General features: G+C 41.1%; 1 protein-coding gene across 2 annotated transcripts in view; it reads right to left on the bottom strand.

Moving 5' to 3' along the window:
* The window catches only part of LOC120714798 (protocadherin-15-like), a 224,120-nt gene that overhangs the window by 128,481 nt on the left and 75,770 nt on the right, over window positions 1–19,869 (bottom strand). For both annotated transcript variants that reach the window (XM_040001273.1, XM_040001274.1), the window contains exons 2-3: window positions 13,032–13,150; window positions 350–364 (exon numbers count right to left, since the gene is read on the bottom strand). In XM_040001273.1, the coding sequence (XP_039857207.1) occupies window positions 350–364; window positions 13,032–13,122 (106 nt within the window). In that variant the 5' untranslated portion in view covers window positions 13,123–13,150. The remainder of the gene's footprint in view (window positions 1–349; window positions 365–13,031; window positions 13,151–19,869) is intronic.

The raw sequence follows: 19,869 nt of genomic DNA, 5'->3' as shown, positions 1-19,869 counted from the left end.
ACAAGCAGGGTGGTGAAAGCATGTGGCAACATCATAAGCAGAGCACTGACGAGAATGGCTTCACAGATGGAGGTCACAGCAGCTAGATGGTACGAGCACATGGGACACAGGTAATGGCAGCTTGACAGACAACAGCAGATGGGGCAGCAGGAGAGGTGGAGACAGGAGAAAGGAAAACGTCTAGCCCAGATGAATAGGTGCTGCAAGGCAACACTCTCCACAGCCAATGTAAGGAAAGTTCAGGATTAAATGTCATTCATAGAAGAGGTAGAGAGAAATGGCAAAAAGGGAGAATATGGGAATGTTAAAATACAAAAGGAAAACAGACAACAGATGATTGCCCTCTTACCCTCATAGTGCCAGTCTGAAGAAGTCAGAGGTTAGTGTAACCAGAGGGAAGCAGAGCAGAAGCATGAGAGGAAAACAAGCATGAAACTGTTAACAACTCTGATTTTAGGAAGAAAGAGAAAAAATATCATCATAAAATAGGAAGAGATATTAGAAAACAGGGCTGAAGAGAGGCAGTTTAATGGCATATAAACTCAAGAGACCTCTCAAAATTGTGGGTGTTAGCAAACCCCACACAGTTTTTGGAGAAATGGCCAGTCGATCTATTCTTTCTGCCAGCAGCTGACTGTTTTGAGAAATGTTGTATGCAGGAAAAATGAAATCAAGTTAAAGTATAAATTCTGTGCTTGTGAAAGAGAAAAAGAAGGTTAGCAGAACCCTTTTACTAGTTACTCAAAACATCTTTCTATCCTTCTTTTAAATGGCCTCCATCTTGTTATTCATTGAATCTGAAGCAGCTTGCTTTCAGGTGGTGTCGTCTGACATTACATGTAATCAGAGATGGAAATAATGACACCACATCAACAGTCAGCACTCTAATGTTTCACACCCACCTTCTGCTTGACTTCAGTTGTGCAACTATGCACCTGTTGCCAGGATAGTTTTCTTATTAAATATGCATACCCATGAGCCTTTACTAATGCCGTGGTTTGAAAGAGCACATTAATCAGTGATAAAAACCTGAATGTGATGTTGTTGCATTTTTAAAAAAAAAATTATGGCCGTTTGCAAACTGTAGATACACACAATAATTAGCAATTAAATAGCAATGAAAATCTGAGGCTAGAAGAGGGGATATTTTATGCAAATAACCGCATTTTCAGTTTCTTGTTCTCTCTAATCTAAATTTTATTAACGTTTTATCTGGGGCTAGAATTTGCATCCATGTAAAACATCTTTGCTTTGGTCCTTTACTGTCAAAGTGAAGATCTATTGTCAGTAAGAGACACTATGTTAAAAGGCATAGACTACATTTTCTAATCTAAAATTCCTCACAGTTATTAAACCATCCCGATGTTGCACAGCTAATTCACGAGATGTACTGACGTCTAATTTTAAAGTTCCATGAGTTTATAGCAATTAGGAAACCTGCACCTTTCGGCTGAAAAAATAGGATTTCCTTTAATAGCGACAAAATGAACAGAGCAACTGGGTCACACCACGCAATCTGAGACATAAACAACAAGCAACATCAAAATCAGTATGCAAATCTGCTCTGAGAGAATATACTCTGTGTGAAGTAGAAGTAGAAGAGTGTGACCGCGTGCATGCGTGTGTATGCATGTGTATGCATGTGTGTGCAAGCGCGCATAATAAAAGTTACTTGCACTCATTTTGAGAAGCTCTTTAAGGGATCACAGGCAGTCTGTTTTGTTAGTTTTGCATATGTGTGTTCGAGCAGTGTTTAGCCGGGTGCACGGCCGTGTGAGCGCGCGCGTGTGTGTGTAGCTTTAAGTGGTAGTTGCGGCAGTGGGAGAGAAAAGATGTGAAGAGTCTGGTTTGAAGACAAAAGGCAGAACCAAGCAGAGATAAAGAATAGCACCTCCATTTGCAGTGATAACTTTCCTATGTTGCGATCAAAGCACAACCGTAATGCTGCACTCAAATGGATACGAATACAAACACACACAAACCCAAAGCAGCAAAGTGTGCTCACTGTCGTGTTCACTACAAAATGGAAATGATCCCAACTTCTTGCCACATTTACACCTTTTAGCAGCGGGTGATATTTTCTAATGACGCTTTACATCAGGCTTTCCTCCCATCGAAAAATCCTCCCAGCAGAATGAAAGAATATAAAAGACATTTTCTGGCCAATTCACTTTACTGTGGCTCTTTGGATTTGTAAAAGAATATGCTAAAAGGCATCACCAAAAATCCCCAGTCTGTGCTTTCCTGCGGCATTCAAAATAATAATGCAGGGTAAAATGGGCAGACCATAACAAACACAAATATAGAAAATAAGTAAACACCATCAGAAAACTACTTATGCATTCATCTAACAATCTGACCTGCCCCCATCCTAAAAGTAGAGAATAGAAAACATTTTTTTGTGTGTGTGTGTGTGTGTGTGCAGAAGGAAGTCTGTTTTACACTGCAAGGAAAGGGCAAGTTTTTATGCAATACTATGGAGAGAAAAAAAAGAGGATGGTATACAGGAGCGACATGACGCTACACATATGTGACCTGTACAGCTATAGGGAAGAAAACAGATAAGGATCAAAGTGTAAATATTCTGCAAGCTGTGAATGTTGTGTCTATCTTATGAAGACCATTCAAGCAATAAAAATAGGAAACAATTCAAAAGCAAAACAGAGCAGAAAAGTTGGAGCAAACAATACAGTTGATTGCAAAGCTGAAAAAGAGCGATAGGCAGCAGCATGAGATCTGATATCTGAAGTCAGTTAACGCTCTTAGGCAGTCTTTGTGTATTTTTAACCAGATTTAATAATAGAAAGCCTATGCCTCCTATAACACTTATTTTTGGGTACAATGTCGTGGTTGCAATTCAAAAAGGCTGGTGACTTGGTATGCACCAATATCAAAGCAGCACACACATTGAAAAGAGCTGTAGGCAACGGCCAATACAAATCGAAAGTGAATGAGGAAGTCAGTGATGTAGTGTCATACGTCAGTAGATGAAACGACTGTTTTTTTTTAGCTCCACTTCTGTTTATCAGCTTCACTTCTCTATGTACAGGTAAAGTAAAGAAAGTGGGATGTTTGAGTCACACCATCAGGAATAGTTGTGAGAAAATTTCAAGAGAATGTGCAGTAACGATGTCATGCTGTATGCACAACCACACATGCTGGCATGGAAATTTCATGTGTAAAGATTGTGTGAAAACAGCATACTCCACTTCATTCACTTGATTTGTGGTGTAGATGTTGTAAAGAAAGACTGAAAAGTGCTTTAAGCAGCACTGAATAATGCAATCAGAATCAGCTTAAGCTCCCGAGATGGACAAAGTGCAGACATATTTGTTCCCACCTCTCATGCTGTGTTGAAAAATTTTATGTACAAAAGGCATAATGGCCTACACTGAAGCTACGCCAAGAGACACAAAGTATTAATTTTGTTTCTAAAGTTAATTCACAGATTTACTGATATGATGATTTACACCTATTTTGAATATAATAAGTATTCACTGGCAATTCAGCAGACCAACAGTCAAAAACAGGATTAGGTAGGTTTGGCTGGTTGACATACCGATGTAGCACTGCAAATTCTTATTTCGATGAAAGAACTGTACATTTTAATTTGTGTTATTGCTCTCATCATCATTTTTTATTAACAGGTAACAGTAAGAGGTTATATCAGTAAATCTAACAAGAAAAAAAATCATGACTCAAAAATCTGCTTTCCAAATGAAATGATTATTGGGTGGCTATGGAGTTTTAAGATTCATAAAGATGAGACAAATGCAGCAAACAGCATTCAATCACTGAAGGAAACTGGGGCACTGTACACTTCAGAAGTGTAATCCACAGACAATCAAAATCTTCTAATTTTGACCTTGGGGTAATTTGCTCTCACCTAAAGAGATCTTCTCACTAATCAACCTAACAATGTTGACTCAAAGCCGTAAAACTTCAATTACGAAATGATTACTGCTCGTCTTAAAGTCAGTTGGAAAAAAATGATTGCAAGCAAGCCTCAATCAACTTGCAAAATGCTTGAAATTGAACAAAAAAGTCCTTTCCCAGCTAGAAGATAACATTTAACAAAGGAGCAGAGCGTTGAGAATTCTTCAGACAATGTAAATGAAAACATTAAGTGCTTTGAGCCTGACATTTTTGTATTTTAAAACCAGGACCACCAGCACTTTAAATCACCTAGATTTTAATGCCATCCTGCAACAGCAGCAGTGAGAGCAAAGAAGTCATTTTTTAAATAACTATTTTTTGTAAGCTTTGACAGAAATCAATGTTCAACATTAGGTTTTAGAGCTTTTAGTTTTACAGTTGTTTTATATTGTTTTGATGACATATCATAAAGGTCACAGCAACACTACTGCTGTAAAAGAAGAATGTTATGGAAAAGTAAAAGTGGATGTAATTTTTGGACAGGGCACCAATTTGTCAAGAGACAACCATCCGTGTTTAAATCCACACCTATAGTTAATTTAGAATCACCACTGAGATTGGTGGTAGACCGGGGGAGAACCGCATAGTCACGGGAAAAACATGCGGACTCTAACCAGAAAGGCCTCTGACTGGATTTGAACTCAGGACCTTCTTGCTGTGAGGCGACAGCGCTCACCACTGCACCACCCTGCTATTTTTTTTTTGTTAAGTAGAAGAGTTCAAGTTTGTCTTCTCATCCACATCTGCCTCCTCTACACTGGACTTGCAACTTCTCTCTCATTGAGTGTCCACACTGGTCCGCCCCAGTTTGCAGCCACATTTCACTCTTTATTTGCTTGGATTAGTACACTACACTGGGCTCTCTGCTCAGTTCAGCTATGGTTCCCCCGCTAGCAACCTGCCTGGTTCTCCACTCGACCTGTCACACACTCTGCCCTGCTCTTCACTGTCACAACATCCCATCAGCGACCCCTTCAGCCCTGCAGTAATTATTTAAATCTAACTACAATCCCCAATATATTCACTTATCAGCTCTGGCTTATGCAGTCTTTAAACCAAGATATGTGTAAACAATATCTGTTACTAGGCAACCAGGTATGCTGCAAATGCTGAGCATAGTATTTTATACAGATTTCAATAAGGGTCATAAAAGATTCCAAAAAGACAGTTACAGATATAAGTGGTAACCCCCCCACTACCCAAAATTCACTATATGATAAATAAAGCCATGCTATGAAAAGTCATGAAATATGAGATTATAGGTTTTATCTGAACAAACACCATCTGCTTAACTTTTCAGGATTTTTAAATAGTCATAATGGTTAAATAAATCAAAGTTAAAATTCATGATGGCACACTGGATTATTTAGGGCTTGTTAAGGGAATGTCTGCACTCCTCGTACTACAAGTAGATAATACTAGACATAGTATATACGTAGTATGTTTTTCTCCTGTACACATTTCTTTCAATGTTATTTTAATAATCAGACGGTCTTCTGACAATCTTTTAAGCAATTCAAGCCTTTTTAAGGCAGCTTACTACATCGCTGGAGCACCATACCTATAATGATATGAATTTTGCTCACTGACATATAGTTTCAGAAGGCATTTTTTACCTGCCACCCCTCCAACAGCCTGTGCTTTCCCGTGGCTTCATCTCCAAATGCAGCTTTTTAGCAACCAATAAATCAAACTGCTGCTCCAAGGGAGTGGATATCTCAGAAAACAGACTTTAAAGGGCAACTAACCTAACAAGCATGTGGTCCAGGAGGGCCGTGCTGTCTCAATCAATACCGTAGACATTTGCAACAAACCTACAAAGGATAAGAAGTATCTTATTTAAATAACTAAGAAATGCAAATGGTTTCACAAACTGGAGTGAACTGTATTTGCCCTCTCTAGATGTTGGCACTCATTAAAAACTGTCAAAATAGGCATGGGATCAAAAAAGGGACGGGGGGTGAATGAGAAGGGGCAAAAGCAAAAGAGAGGAAAGTTGGAACTCATCTCTCATCCTGTAGATGGATGGCAAACAGCCAACTCAACACAAAGCTTCTCTTATCATAAAATGACTTGTACCATATGTCCGTACATAATCATGAACGCTTCCCCACTTTCATATAAATATCAGGCTCTGTGTGATGATAAGAAAATGTCTAACACAGCCTATGGAAAGTTATTCTGACAGGAAAATCTTGATGACATAATTTCTTGTATTTTCCATATTTTTTCCCCCCCCCTCATCTTTCAGACACAACACCAGTAGGCTCTCTGAGGGAGGAATGTCGGCTGATCTCCGGTTTGACCAAAATCCATTTAGAAAAACTTCAAGGTTGGAGGTTAGAGTCATGACTAATCCCTGGGGTGGCAGAGAGCCCAGGGCAGGGATGAGTAGAGACAGAGCAAACATGGACACGGTTTTAATTTCCCAGTTGGATTGGCGGAGTTTATTTTGCACAGATCCATGTCCAGTGGGGAATTCTGAAACAGGTCCAGTTGGGCTTCGAAAAAGATGGTCAGAGGGCAGAGGGTAGCTATCTAGTTCCTTACATGTCTGCCGGGAAATGGCTGCATATGCAGATGAGAATTCTGTGTTATATCTTATAGGGTTAAGGACAGTTGTCCACAAAGGCTCGCTATCAAAGCCTAAATTGGCTCTTGATGCTAAACGGTAATCTATAAGATCAATTAATATTTTACAATCAATGCCTTGATTCAAATTATGTGCTGTTATATTTGTTAATAGTCAAATAGTCAAAAAGCCCTGAGTTTAGAACCAACATTTAGCTTTAAAAACACACATCAGTTGTAACAAGATAAAGCTTTACACCACTGCACGATGCACTGTTTTCAGGTAGATATGCTTCATTTTACATACAGAAAATTCTGACTTGCCATCTGCTTTTCAGTGCAGTTTTTAATGAGCAAACACCATCAGTGGGAAACTGATTTCAGATGTATTCACTAATGCTCTTAGCATCGTTGTCTTGCTTTTTCACGCATATATACTCCAGTTCAACAAGTCTTTACAGTGAAGCTCAACATATTTTTCATGCTGTTTTTATTATAACTACGTGGTGTCATTTAGAGCAACTGCAGACTTTTATTTCCTGAAGCTTCTTTTTTCTAATCATGCATTATGCAAACGAATGGGGTGTGGTTGTAGTTCGGGCAGTGTCTCTGTGCGAATTTGGCACAGCAGTGCGTCCCAGATTGCATTTCACACCAACCAACAGCAGCGGCAGAAAATAAAACTAACAGTTCTAAAGATTTATTTCCCAGACATTTATTTATGTGTTTACTCATGTAATTAATATTTATTCATGTATTTAAGGATTACAAAACAACAGTTGAGAATCTGTGAATCCAGGGAATCCTGTGTGCTCCATATACATTTATCCATTCACTATCCGGTTGTTCAGTGATGACACGACGAATCCTACTTCCGGGCTTAAAGTAGTCTGCGTTTAATATGGCTTTTGTGTTGTTAACATGTTTAATGTTATGTATTTTCTTCTATTTGATCTCAAAAAGCTCCTAAAACAGTCAGTGATCACTGTTGACCTCCCTCGGCTTTTATTACCGCTAATCATTTATTTAAGCTCAGTTTTTAAAACCTTAGGATGTAGCTACAGCCCAGCCCATGCAGCAGTATATGAATGACTAACCTCATATTGTGGATGGATTATCTCAGTTGTTCTCCTGGCTGAAGTTTGGTCCTTTTACAGCATCCTGCCATGCGATTACATTTGTTCCTGACCACCGAGAACACTCACGTTAACTTTTATCGAGTGGAAAAAAAAGTTAGCTTGTTTATATTATGCTAACATAGCTGTGTCGCTAGCGGTCACGTAGCACATCATTATATACCAGCTAGCCAAACTTCAGTAACCCTACAAACGTCACTGCTGTTTAGTTTTGTCTTCATTTATGTTGGAAGTGATAACAGAGCTGTACGTTTTAATTTGTTTCCAAAACCCCGCAGTCAGGACATGCTATATTATATTTAGATAGAAGCTAGCGAGCTAACTCCCTGCTAACTTCTAACTCCGTTAAATGTCATAAATTCCGTTTTCATGGATGCCTGGATGTTAAACTCAATTGTTACACCTGGTAGAGCAGAACGCTGACCATTTTATTAAAGATGAAAGACTTTAGACAGTTTTTCAACTCTCAGTAATGCCATAGTGATCGTTTGATATATGGACCTGCAGCGGAGTTTAGGCCCAGACACGGCTAGTGACGTCAGACTGAACAATCGTATTGTCATACATGAGAGGGGGGGGAAAGGGACACAAACACACAAACACAGCTAAGTTTATAGTATGTTGAGACAGACTGTGCTATTTGCATTGTTCCCATTCTGGTTGGAAGGAGTGCAATCATTGTCAATCTCAATTTCAGTCTCTTTTTTTCCTTAAAAATCATTAGTGGTGTGTCTCTATGGGTCTCTCTGTTTAATTAATTTGATGTTCTAACTTTAAACGATCACACGTGGAAAGAATGACTATGTGGTAAAAAAAAATTGACTTTAGTAGTTATTGTAAATGTGAAGATGAAACTCAGAAACTGAAATGAATTCCTGCAACATCATCAAATTCATTAGTGGCTTACAATGTAAGAGAGAAGGGGATTACTTTACTGATGTGTAATCCCTTTCAGAGACTTCCTCCCCTACTCTTCTTTAGTTTCTCCCCCACCCCCTTGCTGCCCCTCTGTGTCTGTCTGTGTGGTTAACCTCACAGACAGCACGGTAAAGGTTGCAATCACGCTCCCAGTGAACAGTTCACCAGACACACGTGTTCACATACTGAGCTTTAGGATGAGCCTGTCCTGGGCAGCGCAGGAGCCATCTTAACAAGAGGGCCCCCACTCCCCCCCAATCACGCTTCTTGTCCTACCCGGAGCCTGATTACAACCTACTGGCAAGCAGATTATAACCCCTCCCCCCCGTTCAGTCCAACGCTTCCCCACTCCACAATCCTCTGCCGCAGCCAGTCACAGTCTGCACATCTGGGTCCTAATCAGACAATCCCAAAAATAGACGAACAATTGTGGGTCAAAATGGATGTGCAGATGGGAAGAGAAGGAAAGAGAGGCTAACAGGCATAAAGATGCAAACTGTAGGAGTGAAGAAGGTAGGCTGATGTCACATAGCACATATTAAGTAGTCCAAACTTCACCACACATATTCTGACATGGTACTCAACATCTGGATTTAGTGACAGAGGGATTTGTTTGTATGACTGGACAGTCTGTCCACTGTGGTAGGACTAAAGTTTGACCTTTCATTATCATTAACCTGCTGCAAGGGAACAATTGACATACTGTACATGAGGAGCACTGCATGGTTTACCTGCATATAAATAGTGAAAAGAGATTTTCTGCCAGGAGAAAACATTGAACCAAAAGCACGGCAAAGTGAGAGCCTGATGCTGCAAGGTAAGGAGGAGAACATGAAGGGATGGTACATGGGAGAGAGGATTATTAATTAAAAATGAAAACAGCAAATCTGTTAAGGACAGGAATTAAGGGACAGAATACAGAGGGAAAAAAGAAAACAAAACAGAAATTCAGTTCCCCATTAACTGAAACTAAAAGGCAATTACTGATTTGGCAGAGTTTGAAATTATTAGCACAACAGTTATTTTTTTCCACAGAGAATGAGCTATAAGTTAATTAGAGGAAAATGACACAGTAACAAATAAGTTAATGTTTTTTGTTGTTGAATAAACTGTATACTTTAACAGGTCCCTGCATGAATGCATTCATTAAATCAATTAATTCATTAGAGAAGAAAAGCATTTTTTTAAAGCCAGACTTATTTTCTCTCACAAAGTCCTCATTCATATTACTTAAAAGACTAAGTATTATAATATCTCTTTGCTTGAAAGCCAGTGTGGCATCCACAGGAAGTGCACACATCTCCTTACAGCTTGATGCCATTAAAAAAAAAAAAAAAGCTCTGGTTGCTGTTTTCATTTGATAGAGAACAAACACACTGACAGAGTCAAATACCAAGGGCGCCTTGAGGTGGGCAGAGTAAGAAGATTTATGAGTGAGAAGATGAGAGATGTGCTGTTTAGGGAGGTGGAAATCCCTGCTCAAATCAAGAGCATCCCTGGATGACAGTGAGTGGCAAAGGGAGGAAACAACAGCACCCACGTTTACCCTTACCCTTCAAAACCACAACAGTTCGTAAACATTCAGTCTCACCGGCTGTTTCAACTATGACACAGTGGATAATTCAGTTCACAGACTATGGTCTAATCAGAGATCGTTTGTGAGCCTCATAATTATTTCTGTCTGCTGCCACTCAAATTACAGGCTGCAACCACATCGATAATCAGCATAAAAAGTCTGACATGGTCAGAAAAAATTACCGTATTTAAACAAATATTCAGAGAAAAAACAACAACCAAAAAAGCAATTTTCTAGGACAGCATATGAATTCACAGTATGTGAATGTGCAGAAACTACTGGTGTTATGGTTCATGTTTTAATCTGAATCATTTGATGAAAGACATTTGATTTGGTCTATGCCTTCGGTTTGTATGACAGTCTTCATATTCAGCGCAGATCATTGTAATGTGTCAGGTTTATGCTTGCTGTAGCCTGCTTCTAAGCCATCGACTTTCCTGTATGGCTCTAACCTGCAACTTTCCAGCTCACACCATATGGGGTCGATCAACATGTGGAGCTCAGACAGAATGCAAGCACAAATCCTCTGTGTGGGCTGTGTCCTCAGTATTGATGCAAACAGAGTAAGGTATCATTACTCTGTGCAAATCCAGAGCTGCAATTGAAGGCCTGGCTTTAATGATTAATTAAACAATCATGACTGTCCTGTACTTGTCTCAGTGGACATGTTTTAACTTATGAGTAAACAATTTAGAGCTTTACTATAGAACATTACTGACAACTGTTTTTATTGTATAATATTGTTTTCTAATTGATAATATGTTAGCACCAACTTAACTATTTAAGTAGCAGCTATGGACAATAAGTTTGTAGGTGGACATCAATAAATACTTTAACAAGTACATAGCAAAGACCGTGTTGAATCATACAGAGATTCCACTGGTCACTGGAAGTAGCGGCATATCCCTTCTTTACCTTAACACACCTGGAGTTCATAGACAAAATTTTTAAGCACACAAGGTCTGACACAATGAGATGTGATGGGTATATGGGTTGATTTCTCTGAAACTCACAAATGCACAGCCTAACGTTTAGAACCAGAGCATTAAATCCTGAGAAATTCTAATAACCAGAAAGGGCAAACTATTTTAGCATTAATATATACACTCAGCAGTTGCTTTGTTAGTTAGACCTGTTCTCATATACATACATACATACATACATACATACATATATATACATATATACATATATATATATATATATATATATATATATATATATATACACATATATACATACATATACATACATACATATACATACATATATATACACATATACATATATATACATATATACATATACACATATACATATATATATACATATATACATATACATATATATATACATATATACATATACATATATATATACATATATACATATACATATACACACATATATATATATATATATATAAGGAAGTGGCATACACAAAACTTAACCACAGTAAAATTAAGAATTATGCCACAAATATGTTCAATTTTATATAGAAATCAGAATTTACATTGTCTTTCGATATGCCAGAATGTGCAGTTTGAGGAAGAAAAGATCACTCTGCACAGCGAAGGGTTCCTGCTGCAGAGCTCTGTGTTTATAGAAGAAAGAGTAAGGGGTGGGCAACTTTGCAGGGAGGTTCTAAGCTGCCCAACTAAAACAGTACTGGTATTTTCTGTGCTATTTTTCATTGGCTGAACATTTAATTTTATTGCTTTACTACTTTACTGGGTTGGCATGACAAAAAATTTGGCTGGGCTAAGCAGTGTATTTCTTTAAAATAACTCCACCAATAACTAACCTCACTGCAGCACACTGTAATGTTTGAATACTGGGAGGGATAAAAGAGCATCATAGAGCAAATGTCCTCAAGCAAACATGTTTCCTGAAGCATAGTTTAATTTACCTCAAGGTCACTGAACCTAAAGCACTAGTTGTACTGTATGTTCACCAACACTGTATGAGATGTTTATAAATCAATACGGTTTAAATCAATAGTATGTTTGTATACAATAGCCAATATAATAAAAGAAATTATCCACAAAACCATATCCCACAAGGATATTCCCCAGCTGTTATGCTTTGGGTCAACAGTTTCATCACTACACATACCAACACCGATCTATTAAATGCGGTTGAAGCCTCAGTGTGAACTCATCCAATAAGGAAACCACAAGGTTCACCTTCAAAGGTTCAGTGAGTCATAAAGGATGTCATCTCTCTTCTCTTCTGTGCTAAAAAGATATCACATAAATCCAAGAAAATCTGAATTCAAAGCTGATGATATACTCTTATATGAAATGCTTTTATATTAATAAAAATTTCTTGTCAAGAAAGCCTGGGAAGCAGGTACAGGATGAAACGAAGAAGGAAACGGAGTTGGGAAAAAGGGAATTTGCTTCAAGTACAGCACCTTAAAGTTGACCTGAATTGCAATGTTGCAACACAGTCGGGATTTGAAGCATGTCTGTATGTGCTGCTTCCTTTAACCGTTATGTTTAAAGACATGCCGATTTTATACAGCTGGAAATCACTTTTAACTAGCACCTGCTACAAACTCAGTGAGTAGAAACTACAAAAGCCACCTTTCTAATAAACCTGAGCATTTAACTACAAGGCAAAAAATGTTAGCATGATCAGTGAACTTTAATGAGCATCCTCTTTCTAAATAATAACCTTTGAAAACAATTAACGCCTCAGGTTACCACATACTTCATAATAATTAGCGTGATGTAGCTGTGGAAATTTTTTTTTCTAACAATGCAGGTCTGTTGTAGCAAAAAAAAAAAAGAAAAAAAAATTGCCTTTCACACATTACAAGTGTCTACTGACGAGTCAGCTACAGTTAACTGAAAAGGAGGAGTGATGGCCTTAGTGCTGGCTGCTCATACCTTCTGTGTTCTGGCCCCAGCTGTGGGTTAGCAAAGAGAGGATTGCCATTCCTGTCCCCAGCCATCTGACGAGCCACCACCCCCGTCGCATCTTCCGTCAAGCCTTATTGCTTGCCCACCTGCACAAAACAAATCACCAGAAATAGTTTTTCATTCATTTGGTCAGTCAGTCTCTAAGTTACTTAAATGCACAGCTGAGACCGACCCATAGCCTAACATACATATGTATATCAATATATGTACAAACACAGGGCACTCCTTTCCCAAGCAGTTGATCTTGTTACCCAATACAGCATCCACGTAAAACATTACTGAAGTAGAGGCAAACTGCTATGACTAACATAAGAGCAGTGCTGTTCATTTTTCAGGAATTTCAAGGAAAACTAAATACAAACATGCTTTTAATGTACTTAGAATACTGTGTCACTATAAGAGCGGTGTTTTAAAAGCTTGTCTCATTTCATCTTCAGCTTTTACAACTTGCATTTAATGGAATTTTTTCCACCTCCTATCGCTTTAAGCTGACCTTCTTCCTTCATTCTACTTCATGGAGCAAACCACCAACCTTTTAAAGCACCTTACTCTACAGAGAGTGAATACTTTTTACACATGAAGAAGAAAAAGAAAATCATGAGCATCTAATAGCCTAACACTGCACATTGGATGAAAAAGAAGCCCCTGTGTTGTATCACAAATATTACAAACTGCAGTACAGACAACATGAGCTCAATATATTATGATGGTGCGTGGACTACTGGGGGATTTAAAGTAAATACACATATTCTGGATCTAGTGGAAATTACAAGCAAAGCAGTGCCTACAGATTATATGTTGAGCCTTGTTGTGCCACTCGCGCACCGTACCACAGCAAACAGCATTCACTCCGAGCTAAAGCAAGGTAAAGTGTCAGTATGAGGAATAGAAGGGTTCTATCTGTCTGTGCTATTTGATGTCACACCTCACTCACAAGGCTTATTCTCATTTCAGCTGATAAGCTGTGAAATCAGCTTTCATAGCATATGCTAAGGGGACAAGAGGGGGCTCACAAGCATCAACACTCTCATATCAAAGCACGCTTGACAAAGTCAAACCTCTAACTCACACTATCAGCACCTCTTCATTTGTAATGTTGATTTCCCTTTATTTTCACTCATTTTTGTCTTTCACTCACATTGGGAAGTACGCCTTTACCTCTCACTTTCACACGAACCTGTGCAGACACGTATCTAAACACATTTTAAACAAACGCACCCGAACAATAGTTGTCTCCCACGAACACTCTCTGGACAGCCGGAGACTACTGTGGTCTCGTCTCTAATGGTGCAACAACAGGGGTGATTTCACACTGGTTTCCTATTCACTCACTGCTTTCTCATCTCTCTTGCTCCCAGTGGTGCTCCCTTTTGAAGCAGATTTGATTTCCCACATTCGTACATCTATCTTTCTTAAGAGGGCTGAGTAAGATTGCTTTGATCCCTTTCACATGAGAAAACCCAGACCTGCACAACCAGCCACCCTGAAGAGAGAAGTCATTTCTTTCGCAGCTTCTTCTTGGTTGACATGGGAACACAGTATCTAATTTACATATGCTAACAAGGATTCTCCAACTTTAATGAACAGGGAACCTGGAGAGATGCTGACCAAGTGGCGTAAAATGCCTCCAATACTCTGTTTACGCAGCAGTACTTTCATAGTGGTCCACAAGTGACATCATCAAGAGATTTCAAGATTTTCAGCAACAACACAATGCTTTTGAAAAAGAAAGAAAAAAAAAAAGCTCAAACAGAAACAATTTATTTCCACTCTGCTCCACCTTGATGCATATCATGTCCCAGTAATTCAATCACAACTACCCCCGCAAGTTGCTGTAGAAATTTTTTTAGATGTTTATACAGCATCTCTGCCATCCTCTCTCTTTGATGAAAAGTGATTAAACTTTTGGGGGAGGACAATAATGAGAAGATTACAATAGCGTGGGCAGAGTTGAATGAAGCAATCAGAGTTATGGATTACATAGATAGTGAAGATGTAGTTCTCTACTCCTCAGTGCAGGGGCTTTGCACTTCCTGAAAGGAAGAAAATGTGCTCGTCTCTGTTTTCTCCTCTGTTTGTGTTACTTTGATCGCCTCTCATCCAGAATAGAGTTGTTCCACCTCTTCCTGTTCATGTGCTTTGGTGCAGATCAGCTGCCAGAGATGTCAGTACTGAACAAGTCCTAAACACAACCCAGCATTGCTTCATCAGACTACAACAAATATAAACCAGTTTCAAAGTTACCCTTTATAGCAAAATGTTTAAAAACATTATATTAGAAAAATGGAAGTGTTCAATCAGGTTTTACTACTGAGACAGTCTGTATTAGAATCCCAGATGACATTTAAATTTTTTTTTAAGTGGTTCAGGTAATGTTTTGGTTTCTGCTGGTGACCTTATCTCCCCTTACTGTGTAATAAAGTGTGGAGCCCCTCAGAAGTCTACACAAGGATGGATGCTTTTTTTTTTTGCTCTGTAAGGTTGGCTCCATGCATTTTTTGGGGAGAATTAAACAAGATTATTTACCTATTTAAGCATTTGCTTCTTTAAACCATCATGTTAGATTTGAAATATAACAATCAAGATTCATTAATGATTCAGTAATGATGATGATGCAGACCATCATCATCATCATTAACCCAGAGACAGAAAAAAACTTTAGTACTGGCCAAATTGTCTGGTACCTTCTTGAAATGCACTGCCTAGCACAGAAATGCTAAAAATGCTAGGAAGACCATTACTTTTGAGTCTCTAAAAATAAAAATGATGAATCAAAGTGTCTGTAATTTTAATTTCCATTTTATATCATTCTAAACTGTCCAAACCTTTGTTCTGCATGAGCTGTTAAATTAAAGAAAAAGTCTGCCCTTAAATCACATCTTGACTGATTGACTGTACGCCACCACAATGGATTTTAAAAGGCAAAATTACAAAACAAAAGAAGAAATTCAAACCTTTATAGACTCACTGTAGATTATTGTTGTTAATATGTATTTCTCTTTGTAGATACAAAAGGAAAGATAACACTTCTGTTCAATTTATTCTACATAAGCACATTTTGTAACAAACAAAATGATTTGATTATAGGTTGGTCACCAGTGGCAAAAAACAAATTATTGCCAATTTATATTCATTGTCCACTGTTTGCAGCAGAAAATACAAAAAGAAAAAAAAAAATGTTCTTCCCTTTCACAATATACTGTTATGGAAAAAACATTTTGCTTCTGTCAAGAACAATTTTACAGTGCCATTGCAGTCTCTATAGCCTTTCCTATTATTATTATTCAATCTGACTAGGAAAGATGTGTGAAAGCTACACAAAAGCGAAAATTATAAGGAGAGGCTCCTCAATCTGGTGTTACTGAGGTGCATAATCATAATGGAGAAAGCTATATGAAAAGTAGATTACCTTAACTTAGAGTTCTGGCCCTATGCCCATTATCTTCCTAAAAGCTGTGCTTTTACCCACATGATAAATGAACAAAGTGACAGTACAATTAAAGTTGTCCTCAAGCATAGTGTAATGGACTGGGTTACAACTTCTGTTGGAGGGACGCTACACTGGTGTCAGAAGTGAAAGTGAAGCTTTCGCCTCCAGAGTTATCTGTGCTCGTGGAGCCCTGACTCATGGCATCGGCTGTGGACGCTGGAGATTTTTGCGGGACTGTGCGGAATGCTTCCAATGGATTACTCCAAGATCAAGTGAGAACCTACAGCGGACACTCACGGACACGGCTACTCCGCCGGGGAATGGAGGTTCATGGAGCACAGAGAGCGGGTGAGACAAACGACCGCGGATATGGCGACAGAAGCCAGCTTTGCATCCTCTCACCATTCGGGTGGCCGACAGAGCTCTTTGGGGACTCCTACAGCGACTGGGGGTGTGGAGAGAGACATGCCGATGTATAGAGGCACTTTCCACGCTTCCATGAAGACCCCCAGGTATGATGGCAAGGCTGACTGGGAAGCTTTTCATGCACAATTTGAACTGTTTGCCAGGGCCGGTGGGTGGTCTGCTGAAGAGAAATCCCTGCAGCTACCTATGTGCCTTACTGGCGATGCCGTGTCTAGCTTGCTGCTTTTGAGCCCAGAGGGAGGGGGGATTATGATGCTTTGGTTGGGGCTCTGAAGAGGCGGTTCGGTTCTTGCTCTGCTCCAAGCCTGCTGCCCTCCGAACTGTGCAGCCGGGGTAGTCCATTAGGGACCTAGCTAATGACATTGAGGGGCTGGTCCACCGCACCTATGCCCACATGCCCCCCACCATCCAGGGCGAATTAGCTTGTGACCACTTCCTCCAGGCCCTGCTTCTGGATGAGCTGTGGATCCAGACACTGTTAGCTCATCCTAAATCCCTTCAGGAGTCCCTGGAGCTGGCTACAGAGAGAGAGAGTTACTGTGTGATGGGGCTGGCCCTTGAATAAGGTGACAAAGAAGGACCCATATCCTCTACCGCATATAGATAAGACCCTTGACATTGTGGCGGGATCCTCATGGTTCTCCTCCCTAGACCTATACAGCGGGTACTGGCAGATACCCCTCGCACCAAATGCCAGACCAAAGACTGCATTTATTACCAGCGGAGGCTTATGGCAATTTAAAGTTCTTCCTTTCAGTCTCTGCAATGCCCCTGCCACATTTGAGAGACTCATGGATAAGGTGCTCACTGGAATTCCCCGCAGAGAATGTGTGGTGTACCTGGACAACATCTTGGTCCATGGTGCTTCTTTCCACGCTGCCCTTGGGGCCCTCAGACAGGTCCTGGAGAGGGTATTGGCAGCAGGACTAAAACTCAACTCAAAGAAATGCTGCTTAATGCGACGTGAGGTCACGTTCCTGGGCCACCGACTGGGGGCCGGGGGGGTCGGCACCATGGATGATAAGATCCAAGCTGTGAAGGACTGGCCCACCCCAAAATCTGTGCACAAGTTAAAGAGCTTCCTGTTCTTGGCATCGTACTACAGACGGTTTGTAAGGGGTTTTTCCTGCATAGCCGTGCCACCGTTCCACCTGCTCCATAAGGGTGTGACCTTCCAGTGGACAGCAGGCTGCCAGGGATCTTTCACCTCACTGCAGAAAGCCCTACTGGGGGCCCCAGTGCTCTCTCCACCGGACCCCCCTCTGCCCTTTGTCCTTGACACAGATACCAGCAGTGTCGGATCTGGTGCAGTGCTAGCCCAGGTGACACCCGGCGGGGAGAAAGTGGTGGCATACCATAGTCAGGCCTTCAACAAAGCTGAACGCCAGTATTGTGTCACAAGGTGGGAGCTGCTCGCAGTGGTATGTGCCATACGCCACTTTAAGTACTACCTCGGGGGTCTCCACTTTATTGTCAGAACTGACCATGCTGCCTTGCAGTGGCTCGTGTCTTTTAAGGACCCAGAGGAGCAGCTAACACGCTGGATTGAGGAGCTGCAGGCTTATGATTTTGAGGTTGTACACAGACCTGGTGCCCAGCACAGAAATGCAGATGCGCTTTCCCGCAGACCCTGTGCCCAAGATGGATGCCACTACTGTGTGAGGAAGGAAGCTCAGGAGGATCAATTGGTGCCCGATGTAAAGTGTGCTGTGACGGGGGTAGAGGAAGGTTGGTTGCTGTGGATGCAACAGAGTGGAGACATAAACAGGAAGAGGAAGCTGACATCAAACCAGGGCTTGGGTGGATTGAGGATCAGCGACAACCCCAATGGGAGGAAATCGCCATGTTGTCACGGGCCACAAAGGGACTCTGGTCCATGTTTAATGCCTTGCAGCGGTACGATGGAGTGCTGCAAAGGGGCTGGAAAACCAGCTATGGGCGAGATGAGGTGGCAGTTGGTGGTCCTGCAGGCCCTGCAGGAGATGGTGCTTTGCGCAGTGCATGGGGCCCAGGGTTCTGGCCACTTTGGTGTCACCAAAACACTCCGCAGCCTCCGGCAGGGGTTCTATTGGTCCCGACATAGGCGGGATGTATAGGCCTTTTGCCTCCGCTGCGACAGCTGTACAGCACGGAAGGGGCCCACAGCCAAATGCAGCCATGCCCAACTGCAACAGTTTCCGGCAGGGTACCCTATTTAGAGGGTGGGGATGGACATCCTGGGTCCTTTTTCCCGCACAGAAAGGGGAAACCGCTATATCCTCACAGCTATGGACTATTTCACAAAGTGGCCAGAGGCATACAGTTTACCTGGCCAAGAGGCAGAGACAATTGTGGATGCTTTGGTGGAGGGGATGTTCAGCAGATTTGGGGTGCCTGAAGTAATCCACATGACCAGGGCAGGAACTTTGAGTCCCGTGTGTTTGCGGCCTTGTGCGAGAAACTAGGCTCCCATAAGACCTGTACAACACCCCTCCACCCACAGAATGATGGACTCGTTGAGAGATTTCACCGTACACTGGCAGAGCAACTAGCGCTAGTGACGGCTAAACATCAACGTGACTGGGACACTCACGTGCCCCTGGTCCTCATGGCATATCGTTTGGCGGTCCAAGACTCCACTTCGTGCTCCCCTGCTCTCTTGATGTTGGCCAGGGAGATCCGGACTCCAGTGGAGATGATGATGGGCTGACCCCCTGATGCTGATGGGGATCAACCAGGTCCTGACTATGCGAGGAAGCTCCAAGATTGCATGGAGTCTGCTCATGACTTTGCTAGGAGGAAACTGATAAGTGCGGGGGTGCGGCAGAAGAACCCTGTAAGGTTCTGGAACGCCTGGGGGAAGTGGTGTATAGGGTACTACTGCCCACAAGGGGATGGAGGGTCGCCCTGCACCGGGACAGACTGGCCCCCTATTGCAGCCACTTCACTGGGACAACAGGGTGGGCCACG

The sequence above is a fragment of the Simochromis diagramma genome, unplaced genomic scaffold, assembly GCF_900408965.1.
Source record: "Simochromis diagramma unplaced genomic scaffold, fSimDia1.1 OVJJ01000421.1, whole genome shotgun sequence".
Lineage (NCBI taxonomy): Eukaryota > Metazoa > Chordata > Actinopteri > Cichliformes > Cichlidae > Simochromis > Simochromis diagramma.
Note: the sequence above shows the minus strand (reverse complement) of the source record. Positions and strands in the feature narration are given on the sequence as shown.